Here is a 16,439-nt window from a genome sequence, read left to right as displayed (position 1 = left end):
ATACATAAGTCGGTTGGGGGCTGCATTTTGGGTACTCGGTCTCTAAAAGGTTCGCCATCACTGGCCCAGCACATACAGTAATGGCTAAAATTGTGGAAACCTTTTGGGGAAAGTGTATTTTTTGAGGTTTGATGGCTAATAACACCACTTTTGTTTTTGGAATAATACCATAAAATTATACATCAATGGAAAGATAATTTAATCGAGAATGTAAAGCAACAAAGTTTGTTCAATTATCTCTACTGTATTCTATGAAAAGTGATAGCCAAATAACCAGAAAAAGGCAGCACAGCTTGCTTAGGTTGGTATCAGGTAGCTTTCCTTCATCTGATTGTAGCCAATGAGCATGAGTGTTTAGAGAGCCAATCAGGTGTCATCTTGTTTTGGCAATGAGTCAATCAGATCACAGTAGGATTCAGTTATTGATGTCATTGTACTGAAGCTGAGAGGAGGACATTTGTCAGTGCGTTATGTCAGGGCTTTTCAACCTGTGGTACAGGTACCACCTGTGGTACGTTGGCACCTGGCAGGTGGTACATGACCATCCTAGAAAAGTGGTAGCGGGGGAGGGGAATGAACTGAAGCAGCGTCAGCACCGCACAAGCCTGAGTGAGAGACGGCTGGAGCTGCAGGGCTGTCAGGGCTCAGCGGAAGCACCAGGATAAGCGCTGGGCTCCAGCTGATCCTGGCGCTTCTGATCATCTGGAGCCTGGCACTGATCCTTACGCTTCTGCTGAGCCCCGAAGAAACGCTGATCGACTGAAGCCTGGTGCTGATCCTGGGGCTTACAACAGTCACTAAGCGAACAGTTGTATGTTGTACTACTTTTAGGATATAGCAATATGTCAAAAACTTGATGACTTCATACTTCATCACTATTTTCCTTTTTTTTTCTTTTGGTCATCAAGTTTTTGACACCTTGCTAGGCGACTGGTGGTACTCGGATGTTGCCATATCCTAAAAGTGGTACAACGGGTGAAAAAGTTGAAAAGCCCTGTGTTATGTGATCGCTATCAAGTTGGTTGGGTTTTTTTTGTGTTTCCTTTAGTGAGCTTGTAAAATGTAATAAAATTAAAGTAATGATGCAAAGAGTTGACTGGTTACCCAGAAAGCGATGTAAAATAGTATTATTAAGTGAACAAGGCTAAAGAAATTAGAAGAAAAATCGGTGGAAACTTAACCAAAGGTGGCATTTCTACTGTACACTTTTTCCCAGAAGGTTTCCACAATTTTGGCCGCTACTGTACTGAAGAAGAAAAATTATCTAGATTGGACCAAAGCAACCAAGAGATGCTCAGTGGGAGAGTTTAGTATTGAAAAGGATGATGCTGGTGCTTGTTCGTATTCTGTTCATATTCTCCATCTACAGGAATCTTTTGACATTTGTGACAGAAGATAGCTATGGTGGCTACCTGTTGTTACTAACTTTACACCCCATGACTATCTCATTTTCTTCTTGGGCTTTCTAAATTGGTGGCCACTGCTAAGTTCAGTGGAAGCAAATTCTACCATTTTAAGTATATGGGAGAGTATCTGCCCTGAATCATCCACTGTTAGGTTTCACAGAATAACCGCAATTTCCAGAATCATGTGAGAGGGCAAAAATAATCTTCCCATCTATTTTCTTCATCTACTGTACATCATGGAGAATTTTATACCTATTTCATGCTCATCAACTTTATTTGTCCTCCCCAGATATAAACATCTGAGGGAACTGCTTAATCCTTGGGTTATTTTGCTTGCCCTGTTTTGCCTGTTTTTCAGCTCTACCAAAATTCCTTTTGGTGATGGAGAGGTGTAGCCACCAGAACTACTTCCATTTTCTAAATGAGATTGGTTGTCCATAAAGTTTTTACAATAGTTGGGTTTCTATTTCCTATTTGCCTTTAAGAATTTGCCTTTTTTTCGTCACTGCTGTATACTGAAGTGTCTACTAAGTTAAAACACCACAATCTGTGATCCCGCTCTTGCCAATTCTAATCTGATTCACATATCTGTAAATTTACAGAGGATTTGCTCCACTATACAAAACTACACATTACACTTCCTTATGCTGGTGCTCAGGCTAACCGTTGCGGTATCCCTCTTCGTTCTAATCACCTTAAATAATGTCATGTTTGTCAGCTAAACTGGCCACAATAGATTGATTTATTTAGAAGTCAGTCTCACTAAATGGGACATCTGGTGGATAGCTTAGCCTCAGTTTGCGAAACCTTCTGCACTCTCCTGAACCTTGCCCACTACTCACGGTCGTCTTCTGAGATGATTTGGAAGTTCTTGACGGAAGCCTGCGTGACCCGCCCGTGGAAGTTGAGTACGTATGACTGGGTCTCCTCGTTCCAAGCAGGCACTTTGTTCTGGAGTTTGATCAGGTTTTGCATGTTCCGGTTCTGGTATCTCAACAGTAAGGTTTCATGTTCCTGTAGGCAGAGAAGCGCAAACATTACGGAGTTCCTGGGCTGATGTTTTTTGTACAGAAATAGTAGCGATGAGAACCACTCACATTTTTAGGTTGGATGCAGATCCTCTCGTTCTCTGAATTCATTCCAGGAATTATCACGGTCATTTTCCGTGGACCTCTGAAACCCAAAACATTGGTCTCCTGCAAGGAGATGGAAACAGGGATGGGAAGTTAAGTCAGAAATCTATTGACCTCTGCTTTTAATTCAGAGTAACAGAATAACAGGGTTGGAAAGCACCTTGGAGGTCTTCTATCTAGTGCCACTCCCTGCTCAAGCAGGAGACCCCATACCATTCCAGACAAGTGGCTGTCCAATCCCTTCTTAAAAGCCCCCAGTGATGTAGCACCCACAATCTCTGAAGGCAAGTCGTTCCACTAGTTAATTGTTCTCACTGTTAGGAGATTTCTCCTTAGTTCTAGATTGCTTCTCCCCTTGATTAGTTTCCATCCGTTGGTTCTTGTTTTGCCTATGGGTACTTTAGAAAAGACGCTTGCTTCTGGGGAGGAAAGCCATGGCAAATCTAGACAGCCCACTAAAAAGCAGAGACATCACCCTGCCAACAAAAGTGCGTATAGTCAAGGCTATGGTCTTCCCAGTTGCAATGTATGGCAGTGAAAGTTGGACCATAAAAAAGGCTGAGCGTCAAAGAATTGAAGCCTTTGAACTATGGTGCTGGAGAAGACTCCTGCGGGTCCCTTGGACTGCAAGGCGATCAAACCGGTCAGTCCTAGAGGAGATCAACCCTGACTGCTCTTTAGAAGGCCAGATCCTGAAGTTGAAACTCAAATACTTTGGCCACCTAATGAGAAGGAAAGACTCACTGGAGAAGAGCCTAATGGTGGGAAAGGTTGTCAAATCTAGGGGCCAATGGTAATCACCTGACCTGGGACACGGCAACCACCATAGCACACGCCAGTTGCTAAGTGCCCAGATTCTGATCATGTGATCGAAAGGACGCTGTGTGAGAACTGGTCAGAAGTCACTTTTTTCTGAGTCATTTTCACTTCCAACGGTTGTTAAATGAACATTCGGGAATTGAGGATTACCTGTATATAAGGGGCATATCAGTTCCCCCACTTTGCCAACTCTGCGATACTTACATAGCAAATGGCAACTAACTCCTGCCGTAGGTGGGCAGTTTCTGGAACAAAAGGTTTCTTTTCTGGATTGATTCCATTGTCAAATACAGTGAACTTGGTCCCAAGCATGTTAGATCTGGAAAGCAGGCAAAAAAAAATGAAGGGATGTTTTCTTCCTTTAAGCATCTTAAGAGCCCGCCGTATTTTCCTCAATCATCCCTCCTGTCCCGCCCTCATGTTAATTAAGGAAGAACCCAAAGCTAGGATGAAAACTACAGAGCAGCACCCATAAAGTGCATAAAAAGCAAATTAAGAACACCAAGAGATTCTAGAAACTGTAGCGTTCTTATGAGCACAACTCTTCAACACGGAAACCTGTATTAACTATGGAGGAAGGCTGGGTAATGAAAATGTACATAATAAGAGCACAGGGAATGAGTCCTTTATATTTAGATCCCCCCTCAAATTAGGATGCATCTTCCATAGAGGTAGAATAGGGTGCCTGGAAGAGTTTTCAGGAGCGTGCTTTTTACATTATGATCTATCTCTTTTCAGGCACACCCTAGGGCAGGGGTAGGCAAATTCGGCTCTTTTATGACTCATGGACTTCAACTCCCAGAATTCCTGAGCCAGCATAGCTCAAAGACTTTGGCCACCTAATGAGAAGGAAGGACTCACTGGAGAAGAGCCTAATGCTGGGAAAGATTGAGGGCAAGAGAAGAAGGGGACAACAGAGATTGAGGTGGCTGGATGGAGTCACTGAAGCAGTAGGCGTGAGCTTAAATGGACTCCAGAAGATGGTAGAGGACAGGAAGGCCTGGAGGAACATTGTCCATGGGGTCGCGATGGGTCGGACACGACTTCGCAGCTAACAACAACAAGACTTCTCTTCATGGGAAAACACCCTCCCTCGGCTAGTAAACAAAGAATCCTTGGCCATTCCCCTTTTTCTTCCAGTCAAATCCTCTCAGCTTCAGAATAGAATAGAATAGAATAGAATAGAATAGAATAGAATAGAATAGAATAGAAGAGAAGAGAAGAGAAGAGAAGAGAAGAGAAGAGAAGAGAAGAGAAGAGAAGAGAAGAGAAGAGAAGAGAAGAGAAGAGAAGAGAAGAGAAGAGAAGCTGGAAGGGACCTTGGAGGTCTTCTAGTCCAGCCCCCAGCTCAAGCAGGAGGAACTATACTGTACCATCTCAGACAAGTGACAAGACAAGTGACTAGACAAGTCTAGTCTCTTCTTAAAAATCTCCAGTGATGGAGCGCCCACGATTTCTGGAGGCAAGCTGTTCCACTGGTTAATTATCCTCACTGTCAGGAAGTTTCTCTTTAATTCCAGGTTGCTTCTCTCTTTGATCAGTTTCCAACCATTGTTTCTTGTCCTGCCCTCCGGTGTTTTGGAGAATAACATGACTCTTCTTTGTGGCAGCCCCTCAAATACTGGAACACTGCTATCATGTCTCCCCCATTTCTTCTTTTCTTTAAACTAGCCAAACCCAAGTCCTGCAGCCATTCTTCGTACATGTTAGTCTCCAGGCCTTTAATCATCTTAGTTGCTCTTCTCTGAATTTTTTCCAAACTCTCAACATCTTTTTTGGGATATGGTGACCAAAACTGGCTGCAGTATTCCAAGTGTGGTCTTACTAGGGTTTTATAAAGCGGTACCAATACTTCGCAGGATGTTGATTCTATGCCCCTGCTTATACAACCCAGGATTGTATTGGCTTTTTTGGCTGCTGCTGCACACTGCTGGCTCATAGTCAAGTGATCATCCACTAGGACTCCAAGGTCCCTCTCACAGTTACTGTTTTTAAGCCAGGTCTCGCCCAATCTGTAATTGTACCTTTGATTTTTCCTGCCTAAATGTAAAACTTTGCTTTTCTCCATAGGAGGATGCATGCTGACTATAGTGCAGACATGACAAACACAAGGCCCGGGGGCCGGATCCAGCCCGCGAAGTGGTTTTGTGTGGCCCCCGAAGCCATCCTGGAAACAGTGAGGGAACGGCCCCCACTGCCTTGGCCCTGGCCCAGAGACCCTCCTTCTGCCAGAGACCCCCAGATCTGTCCCACTCCTGCCCAGGCCCCCATAGGCACCCTTGATGCCAATTATGTAGAGCTGGCCATGCCCACCCAGTAGGCCATACGCACTCCAGCCACGCCCACCCAGTAGGCCGCGCCCACCCTGGCCATACCCACCTGGCCCCCCCGAGGACAACCACAATGCTGATGTGGCCCTCAATGAAATTGAGTTTGACACCCCTGCTATAGTGGAAAATGTTTGACTGAGACACTGCAAAGCTCAGACATTCAAGCAACGGCTGCAATTTCCCCCCCCCCCCCATCACTGTTGTAACTTTGAATGGTGGCTGCCCATGACAATCACCAGTGCTTTTTTTGTAAAAGAAAAAGGTGCCGGAACTCACACATGTCATACAACCCACCTTGCCTACCCTACAAGGTTCCATCCAAAAAAGGTGCCGGAACTCCGTTCTGAGCGTTCTATGAGAAAAAAAGCCCTGACAATCACTAGGTGAAGTCTACCTATATTGGAGAATAATGTCACCAAATGGTCTGCTAGGAAATGCATGGTTTGGGTCCAGCATGTCTATTATGCACCTCAGTGATGTCAAAATGGTGGGCGCAACTGGGTGAACAAAGCTCCGCCCTTCTTTAATGGGCATCACATTTCAACAGCCTAGTCACCCTCCCCATTTCAATGACCGTGACCCCTCCTGCCACCATGGAGACCATTTTGTAGAAGCAACTGTAACACGCTCTAATATTTAAGAGTGTTCACTGAAAATACGCAAGATAATTATGTCCATTACCCCATAAGTAAAACAATGGGAGTGACGTGCAACTGACTTACTGAAGATCATAGAGATTCTAACGCTTGGCAAAGGGGTAGAGTATTAGATTTCAACTCCCACAATCCCCCATCCTGGTCATTCTGGTTAGGAATTCTGGGGGTTCCATTCAATATCCATTGGAGAAAGCTGAACCACCGGATGTAGGTCTATCGGCTACTCACACCTGCTTTTAATAGGCTCCAAACCAGACACACCTGACTTTTCCAATGAAGCTTTCTCCACCTCGTGACAGATCGATCGGATCTAAGGAAATAAGGTAATTTGAAGTCTTGCTTTTTTTCCTCTTCCTCCCAGACATGAGGAACCGCTGAAAGAGAAAGCCCAGCTGTTAGGGAGAATCATTCCTGGTTGCCTTTTTAATTGCCATCACTGCTGTTTTGATATGGTTGAATGCCAAAGAGATCAAAAATGAAAATGGTCATAATAGCCAATTCACCCCTATAAAACTAACTGTTGCTCAGGTTGGATTCGTACACCATAGTAAAACAGCTTGCTCAGTCGCACTTGTTTTATTGTGTGAAACACTGCTGCCGGGGTTCGTCCATAGGAGCCTTTCCCGAGCAGGGTGTCCTCCAAACATATGGATTCTTAATTTGGCCATCGGTGACAGTTCTGAGTGCTGAAATCCACCCTAAGTACAGTATATTTCAGCAGGAACAAAAAAATCCCTTCTGTTTTTGGCAGCATTCAGACAACCCACCTGCTTCCTGAAAGTAAGTTCAAAGGAGACCGCTTCGTGAATTAAACTGAATCAAAATATTTTAATATCAGCCTCGATAAGGTGATAGAAGGCAATAGAGGTGAAGACTCTCTCAAACGAGTGACTTCGAGGACACATCCTTCCATGCTTTTTGTTTTTTTAATTAATAAAACAGAAGCATTTTGATACCTTCCTGTTTTTCAATTTCCAGTTGGCTCTTGTTCTGAACCGGTCCTATCGTATTAGCTTTTTCAAAATCAGTTAAGGATGGCCAGATACTGCCATCTCCTTTGACTGACAACCATTGCAACAGTCAATGAATTCAGCATTGTTAGTATCACAGCATTCTTGCAGGTGTTGTGAGCTTCTAGCTAATGCATTGTCACTTCAAATATGTGAGATTGATCGGTCTTTAAGAACTGTAGGCACTTTCAAAGACCAAACAAGTGTGATAGGTAAAGGTAAAGGTAAAGGTTCCCCCGCACATACGTGCTAGTCGTTTCCAACTCTAGGGGACGGTGCTCATCCCCGTTTCAAAGCCGAAGAGCCAGCACTTGTCCGAGGACGTCTCTGTGGTCATGTGGCCGGCACGACTAGACGCCAAAGGCGCACGGAACACTGTTACCTTCCCACCGTAGTGGTCCCTATTTTTCTACTTTTATTTTTACATGCTTTCGAACTGCTAGGTTGGCAGAAGCTGGGACGAGTAACAGGCGCTCACTCTGCTACGTGGCACTTGGGATTTGACCCGCCAAACTGCCGATCTTCTAATCGACAACTTCAGCGTCCTAACCCACTGAGCCACCACGTCCCTTGCAACAAGTGTGATGGATACCTTGAAAGACTTTTTTTTTGATGTTTCAATATTCCTAGACCTGACAGTTGTTTGCAAGCTGAATCCTTTACAGAGCATCTAACAAATATTTTTTAAATAGCATAATTTATTAACCATATATGGGTAGTCCTCACTTAACAATAGTAACTGGGACCGGAATGTCTGTCGCTAAGCAATAAAGTAATAAAATGGGACATTCTATGAATAACGCCACTTAACAATGGCAATGTTGGCAATCCCTGGTTACCGTGGTTAAGCAATTCCCCGTAAATTGCTAAGCAAGGACCTCATGTGATCTCAGCCTGACTTTCTGTCAGCTTCCCTGTTAACTCTGCTTGTCGAAAGCTGGAAGGTCACAAATAACAATTACGTGACTGTGGGATGCTGTAATAGTCAGAAATCTGGGCTGGTTTGTGAAGTGCCCAGATCATGATTGTGTGACTGTGGGGATGCTGCGCTAGCTGGAATTTTGAAGGCTGGTCAAAAGTACCACCACTTCATTGAATGAGCGGTTGGTTAACTGAGGACTACTTGTGCTATAGGATGGAATGGACGCTTCTTGTGAAAGGGATCACAAAACTGGGCTTCTTTTCAATTGGGTTTGTTTCGAGGCCTTCATCTCCAAACAGTAGTTAGCAGAAACTTTGGTCTTTCTGGGATACCTCTGCTGTTTGGGGGAGGCCAATTCAAACCCATTTTTCAGAATCACGTATTTTTAACTCTGTGTGTGTGTGTGTGTGTGTGTGTGTGTGTGTTTAAGCACAGCGCCATTCTTTGCTTTTTCCGATACCTTTTTCCCGTTTTCCACCTCAAGGTGTAAGTAGTAGAAGGGGAAAATGCCCTTGTCCATCCCTTTCCGGTCTCGTGTGATGCGACACTGGATCGTGTGGCCCTGGGGGGCAGGTTGCAAAACAAAGGCTTCAATGTCATCCACTTTGAGAGACGAGGGAGTGCTTGGTTCCTCCTTTGGGGACTGCCAGGGAGAAGAAGAGGCAAGGTATAATAAAATCCGAGAGCCGGTTTGCACTACAACCTTCTTGCTTTTCCACCCATAAAATGCCGGCTATTGCAAATCTACGGGAACCCTCCCTGTTCTCTAAGGCAGGGCTTTTCAACCTTTTCACCCATTGTACCACTTTTAGGATATGACAACATCTGAGGACCACCAGTTGCCTAGTAAGGTGTCAAAAACTTGACCCCCCCCCCAAAAAAGGAAAAAAGTGATGAAGTACAGGTAGTCCTCGACTTACAACAGTTCGCTTAGTGTCTGTTTGAAGTTACAATGGCACTGAAAAAAGTTCCCCCCAAGCCACAGCTGAGCAAGACACCTGCCTGCCCGCCCGGCGGCGCTCTTCCTCCTGTCCGAGGTTTTCATTGTTGTGAGCATTTCTGTTGAGGATTGGCAGCGGGGGTGGGGGGTGGGGGTGTTTGGTTTTTATTCCCTCCGTCTGCTGGGTGGTTGCAGCAGGTTTTGGTCACTTCCCATGACCCTGGGACACTGTGACCGTCACAAATATGAATCAGTTGCCAAGCATCTGAATGTAAATCACAAGACCCTGGGGATGCTGCAGCATTCCAGCTGATCGGCGCTTCTTCTGGGCTCAGCAGAAGCGCCAGGATCAGCGCCGAGCTCCAGCTGGAGCCAGGCGCTGATTCTGGTGCTTCCGCTGAGCCCTGACAGCCCCGAAGCGCTGATCCTGGCGCTTCCGCTGAGCCCTGACAGCCCTGCAGCTCCAGCCGTCTCTCGCTCAGGCTTGTCCCCTCCCCCACTACCACTTTTTTTTTTTATTGAAAAGTTTTATCATACATTTTATCTTTAACAAACCCCCCTACCCCTCCCCTATCCCTCCCTCCTTACCCCTCCCCCCCTCCCCCCCCCCGACTTCCCAGAGCTAAGTACAAGGTATAAAAAACAAAAAAAAAGGAATCATAAACAACCATATGCTAACAACCGTAAACTCTAAAATCTATCACTCTCTAGCTCATATAGGATAACTACAAACACTATTACTATTAAATATGAAAAAAAGAAAAAAGAGAAAAAAGGAAGACTTATTCAAATGCTACATGAAACTTTTTAGTCCCATATTTGTTCTGGATATACTCAATCCATTTTCTCCACTCCATAATATAACGTTCTTGCGAGTGATCTTTCAAATAAGCCGAGATCTTTGCCATCTCTGCCAGGTCAGAAACCTTTAAAGTCCATTCTTCTATAGTCGGCAGTTCCTCCTTCTTCCAATATTGACCTATTAAGAGTCTTGCTGCCGTAATTAAATTCAACATCAACTTAGTGTCCACAACTGTTGCATCTGTAATTATTCCCAACAAAAAAAGTTGCGGACAAAACTTTATCCTTTGTTTAAAAATCTTCTGCATGTTCCACCAGACTTTTATCCAAAAAGCCTTAACCTTTTTACAAGTCCACCATATGTGAAAATATGTTGCGTCTTCGTCACCGCACCTCCAACATTTAGGCTGATAATTCGGATACATACTACCACTTTTCTAGGATGGTCGGGTACCACCTGCCAGGTGCCAATGTACCACAGGTGGTACCCGTACCACTGGTTGAAAAGCCCTGCTCTAAGGATTAGATGTTGGTAAAAGGTGCTCTCATTTTCTGCTTTCTCCTGAAAGGGTTAAAATACAGTGTGAAAATACATGCCACGGTAGAGAAACTGTAAGCGGGAGATGCAGTGGGTGGGGGCCAGGAGAAAGGTCTTCAAAGGAAGAAGAATCAGAAGAAAATCCCTTTCTGCTAAGTAATGATAAATGTGCATTAGATGAAACGATAAAAAGATTTCCCAAGGGGTGTCTAAAATACGTCCAAGTTTTATTTTAGCCCCTTACCGCAGATAAGTCAATTTCTTCTTGAATGTACATGACACTCCTGAGAATGTCTTGGTCATCATCTTTGAAGTCTTCATCGTCATCATCTTCATCATTTTCTTCCTCTTCCTCACTCTGACTCCTCCTTCCATTAGTGAGAGACCCTGGAAAAATCAAGGAGAACTGCAAAAGTTGGGCAAAGGAAAAGAGTCATCCTTTCTTTCTGCCCTTTCTTGTTTTTAATTCCATTCCAACAGACAGCAAAGGTCAAGCCAGCAATCCTGACTCCTGATGTTTGCCTTCCTGTCTGAAAACATGTGAATCCGGGTCCCCAGATTTCGATCATTTGTTTATATTTCTTTCAATGCTTTTCATTACCAGCACAATTGCTAAATGGTTTAAAACCATAAAATCATGACAAATTTGAGAGATTAAAACCAGGGCAAGAAGGACAATTGCAAAAAATAAAAATAAAAATAAAAATGGTGCAGGGCTTATTTTCTGAAATCACACAGAACAGGACTCAAGTTCCAAAGTCACACAATGCAACAAACTTCCAAAGCAAATTAAGTGTGTTTGTTTGAGCGCCTCTTTCCATCCGCTACTCCCACCCATGCAGAAAGTTCACTAACCTCGGTGCCTCAGCATCCTGTCACGGGGCTTCTTCATAGGTGAAGAGGGTACAGTCAGCTCCTGGGAGTATTCCCCGTCACTTTCGGAGTTGCTTTGGAGCACAGTGATGTTATACATGTCTCCAATGGCCTTTTTGGACTCTGCAGACTTCGAGTCTTCTCTGGGAAGATCATTCTTCAAAACTAAATTAAACAAGGTGTGAAATCTATCTCTTCTCCTTCCGCCCGGATTATTCTGACGCCATATTTTTATATGTTTACTACCTTAGAGTCTTTTACCTTACCCCTCATATATGTGTTTAAAAAAAAAGAGAGAGAGAGAGACAGGAGTCCCTGAGGACTGTACTGCCGACTGTAGGAGGCAGTACTCATCTCCATTTCAAGGACATTGAACCAGCGCTGTCCGAAGACATTTCTGCGGTCATGTGGCCGGCATGTCGTGGAGGGCTGTTACATTCCCACCGAAGTGCTACCTGTTTATCTACCAATATTTGCATGCTTTCAAACTGCTAGGGTGGCAGGAGCTGAGGCGAGGACGGGAGCTCACCCCATCCCATGGTGCTCGGCTCTTCAACCTGGGCTGCCGGATTTCCAGCCAACAAGCCCAGAGTCTTAACTGCTGAGCCCACCTTGCCACCTCCTATACATTTATTTATTTATTTATTTATTTATTACATTTTTATACCACCCTTCTCCCGAAGGACTCAGGGCGGTGTACAGGGCAATAAATACAAAACAGGATACAAAAGTTAAAAACGATTAAATAAATGCCCAAGGTTAAAACAATAATTAAGACATATTTAAAACCCCAACCCTAACCCATCAGACCAGGTCAGACTGCTCAAATAGGTACGTTTTTAGCTCGCGCCGGAAGGAGCGAAGGTCGGGGGCCGTCCGGAGCTCAACCGGCAAGCGGTTCCACAGGTCTGGCGCACCCACAGAGAACGCTCTCCCCCTGGGGGCCACCAATCGACATTCTTTGATCGGAGGCACCCTGAGGAGGCCCTCTCTGTGGGAGCGCACTGGACGGAGGGAAGATGACGCCGGCCGCAGGTGTTGCCGCAGGTAATCCGGACCCATGCCATGAAGGGCTTTGTAAGTCATTACTAACACCTTGAATCTCCCCCGGAGGACAACCGGCAGCCAATGCAGCTCGCGGAGCAAAGGTGAAACATGGGAGTATCGGGAAACTCCCAGCACAACTCGCGCGGCTGGATTCTGCACATACGCATAAACATGTAGTTTTAAAGAAACACCTTCTTTCCTCGCTACAATTAGAGAATCCGTGAAAGGTATGCATTGTTGCATTTCCACTGTCAGGAATCAAGAGTCTCCAATAGTGTACATCAGTGATGGTGAACCTTTTAGAGACTGAGTGCCCAAAGAGCAACCCAAAAACCACGTATTTATTGCCGGGTGCTGGGTGGGCGTGGCTGTGGTGGTCATGGCAGATTGGGTGGGTGTGGCCAAGGTGGGTGCGGTCACCTCAAAGTTGCTCATGGGGAGGAACGCCTGTGGGGGGGACAGAGTTGGGGAGATCCAGGGGGTCTCTGGCAGGCAGGGCGATAGGCAGGAGGCTCCTCCTGTGGGGTGAGGTGAGGCAAGGCAGGGGTGCCATTGCCATGGAGCAAGGCAAGGGCTGGGGTGGCAGCTGCCTGACACCATCAGCCCCCGCACACAGAAGCCAGCGAGCGCATGGGGGCCGACGGTGTCTGTCAGCAGCCACAGCCTGCTGGCCCCTCGACCGGCGAACTTTGGGGCTCTGCAGCCTGCCACCAGCAGTTCAAAGAAGACGCCTCTGAGATCGATGGCTGGCCGACAGCTGAGGAGGCGATGCAGTGGGTCGTGCCCGGGAAAAGGAGAGCATGCGAGGCCAGGAGGGATGGGACAGGGGGTGGGAATCAGCCGTGCCGGGATGCATCCGGCCACATGGGACCTCAGCGAGTTAGCAGGCGGCCGGTTGAAGAGGGACAGTTGCCATCACCGGGGCATTGAATCCAAGTGCCTACTACTTAGTGGAGGCCACAAAGTGCAGTTATCTCCCAGAAAAGGCTTTGCTTTGCTTTGCTGCATCAACAAAGAGGATACCACGATGTCCCTCAGTAACTGGCTCCATTGTTTAACTGTTCTGCCTAGTATTTCATCTCAATTTGCCTTGCTACAACGTAAGATAATTCATTTCAAGTACACCAGTTTTCTGCACCCATTTATTCGCAGCAGGAAGCATAGACTGCCAACACTAATTCCCATTTCATTTCATACGCGTACGCTTTCTTTCCCCCCAGCCCCCCTGGATTCTTACTTATATCTCACAAGTCTCACCTTCCATATCCATGACAACGGATGCAACCTTCTGTACTGGGGTTAACCTTTCCTTTTTTGATTTGGTTGCCTGGAACACGTGCTCAGGAGCCTCCTCTTCCATACCCACCATGGGAGACGGAGTGTCATATCTTGGGGATAAGCTTTCTCTCTTTGTTCTGGCAGTCTGGCCACGCCGTTGAGGATTTGGTCGTCCTGTGGATGATCGAAGATGACATCATATCCAGGGTAAGAAGTGTATTAAGTCTCAAGAGTCAGAAACAAAACTGGAGGGAGGAAAAAAAATCTTTTGATGGTCAGACGCCATTCATACTTTTGGACTGATGAAGATGTAAACGGGATGTGAAACAAGGCACTAACGTGGCCATGTCTGGAAAGAGTTCTGTCCATAATTTTATTGCACGTCCCCTCACAGACACACTTCTGCTACTGAACAAATAGCTATTCAACAAAGGATGAAAAGTTGTAATAGTAATATTTAAAACACTGAAGATGTAAACGGGATATGAAACAAGGCACTAACGTGGCCATGTCTGGAAAGAGTTCCGTCCATAATTTTATTGCGCGTCCCCTCACAGACACACTTCTGCTACTGAACAAATAGCTATTCAACAAAGGATGAAAAGCTGTAATGGTAATATTTGAAACACTGATAAGAAGGGAATCCTGGAGAGGGGAAGGGTATCCGGATATCGTTCTCTTCCTTTTTCTAACGCAGTCTTCATTTTCCTGCCATTCCTTTCATTATTTTTTTTCACGTTAACAGAATCAAATGTGTGGGGAGAAAGGCAAAATGCCTATAGCAGGGATAGGCAACCTTGGCTCTTTTATGACTTGTGGACTTCAACTCCCAGAATTCCTCAGCCAGCCATTCTGAGGGGAAAGGGAGAGGTTTCCAAGCTGAGCCATGCTGGCTCAGGAATTCTGGGAGTTGAAGTCCACGAGTCAGAAAAGAGCCCAGGGGTAGGCAACCTTGGCTCTTTTATGACTCATGGACTTCAACTCCCAGAATTCCTGAGCCAGCCATTTTGAGGGGAAAGGGAGAGGTTTCCAAGCTGAGCCATGTTGGCTCAGGAATTCTGGGAGTTGAAGTCCACAAGTCATAAAAGAGCCAAGGTTGCCTACCCCTGCCCTAGCCTATAGCAATGTTTCTCAGCTTCAATCATTTTGATACGTGTGGACTTGAACTCTCAGAATTCCCCTGTCAGCAAGCCTGGCTGGAGAATTCTGGGAGTTGAAGTTCACACATATTAAAATGGACAAGGCTGAGAAATGCTGAGCTACACAGTATCTTCCAATGAGTAGTATTAAGAGCTGTTGAGAGGGACCCTCCTTATTATAGCTAAGGATTGTCTACCTGAAATCAAACTTAGTCATGAATTTAACTTCCACTAATTATGAGCTGGCTCTACTGGAGCAAGCCTAAAAGCAGAATTGAACAATTAACACAATAATTTAATCATTAACCATTAAATCCTAGAGCTGATATCTTTGAAGTTGGCTAATCCAGGGACAATTCATTACTAGCCTTCCTTCCCAATTCCTGCTAAAAAGGAAGAACTAGGACAGGCAGAAGGAAGCAGCTTTTAACAAAAGGCACAATAGCTTTGGAAAACCTCTATGGTGCCGAGAAAAATTTGGAAATCCAAGTGAGGAACATTGAGATGGAGGTCCATCGATACCATCATGCTTAGCATCATATCTGTTACATGGCTTCCACTTTTGGTCACCCTGGTTCACGAAGGAGGAATTCATTCCTTGTCCGGCGCATACAAGCTTGACTTGTTGACCCAACTTTGTTGCCTGGCAACCAAGCGCTTCACTCCAAAGGCAGTAGCTTAGCAACAGAGAATGGCATCATAGCGATCCCAGCAACTCCTCCCTTTCCTGGCCTCACCTTCTCTTTGTTTGACCTGCCAGCCATTCTTGGGAATGGATTCCTTCTTGTTGATAGGCTGGGTTTCTTCCAAAATGGCCACCTCCAGCTCTGCCTCATCAGAAAAATCTAGTCAGAGAGGGGAAAAGAAAGGCAGGAGCACAAATAAATGGTATGAGGATCCATGGTCATTTCTGAAAAAGCACCGTCCAGACTATACCTGGTAACTTTCCTCAACATAACAGCTTTCAGATGGGCTGGATTATAATCCAATATATTTTGAAAACGTACTATTTTATACTGGTGGGATGAGAATGAACCTTCCCCATCATAAATACACCACCTGTGGCCCAGACAGTGTATATATCTTTCCTCTCCAGGAAATCAGACCTGTCCTCCATGCTTTCCCAGATTCTGTTGCCTATTCTGTCTCTCTCTGTCACCTCCTCTTTGAATGACACACGTGTGTGTGTGTGTGTGTGTATAAGAGAGAGAGAGAGAGAGAGAGAGAGAGAGAGAGAGAGAGAGAGAGAGAGAGAGAGAGAGAGAGAGAGAGAGAGAGAGAGAGAGAGAGAGAGAGAGAGAGAGAGAGAGAGAGAGAGAGAGATTATGACAGGCTTGAGAGAGATATATTATGACAGGCTTGCCCAGACAATGTATATGTCTTTCCTCTCCAGGAAATCAGACCTGCCCCCCATGCTTTCCCAGATTCTATTGCCTATTCTGTCTCTCTCTGTCACCTCCTCGTGTGTGTGTGTGTGTGTGTGTGTGTGTGTGTGTGTGTGTGTGTGTGTGAGAGAGAGAGAGAGAGAGAGAGAGAGAGAGAGAGAG

The 16,439-nt window shown here is 45.4% G+C and overlaps 1 protein-coding gene across 3 annotated transcripts in view; it reads right to left on the bottom strand.

Annotated features, from left to right (window-relative positions):
* The window catches only part of LOC308677517 (tubby-related protein 2-like), a 34,072-nt gene that overhangs the window by 1,953 nt on the left and 15,680 nt on the right, over positions 1-16,439 (bottom strand). For all 3 annotated transcript variants that reach the window (XM_081343989.1, XM_081343988.1, XM_081343987.1), the window contains 9 exons: positions 15,630-15,737; positions 13,733-13,927; positions 11,411-11,593; positions 10,800-10,942; positions 8,737-8,919; positions 6,606-6,718; positions 3,563-3,677; positions 2,504-2,602; positions 2,249-2,420 (listed from right to left, as the gene is read on the bottom strand). In XM_081343989.1, the coding sequence (XP_081200115.1) occupies positions 2,249-2,420; positions 2,504-2,602; positions 3,563-3,677; positions 6,606-6,718; positions 8,737-8,919; positions 10,800-10,942; positions 11,411-11,593; positions 13,733-13,927; positions 15,630-15,737 (1,311 nt within the window). The remainder of the gene's footprint in view (positions 1-2,248; positions 2,421-2,503; positions 2,603-3,562; positions 3,678-6,605; positions 6,719-8,736; positions 8,920-10,799; positions 10,943-11,410; positions 11,594-13,732; positions 13,928-15,629; positions 15,738-16,439) is intronic.

This window comes from Vipera berus (genome assembly GCF_964194415.1).
Source record: "Vipera berus genome assembly, chromosome: Z".
NCBI lineage: Eukaryota > Metazoa > Chordata > Lepidosauria > Squamata > Viperidae > Vipera > Vipera berus.
This window is presented reverse-complemented; position numbering and strand designations above follow the sequence as displayed.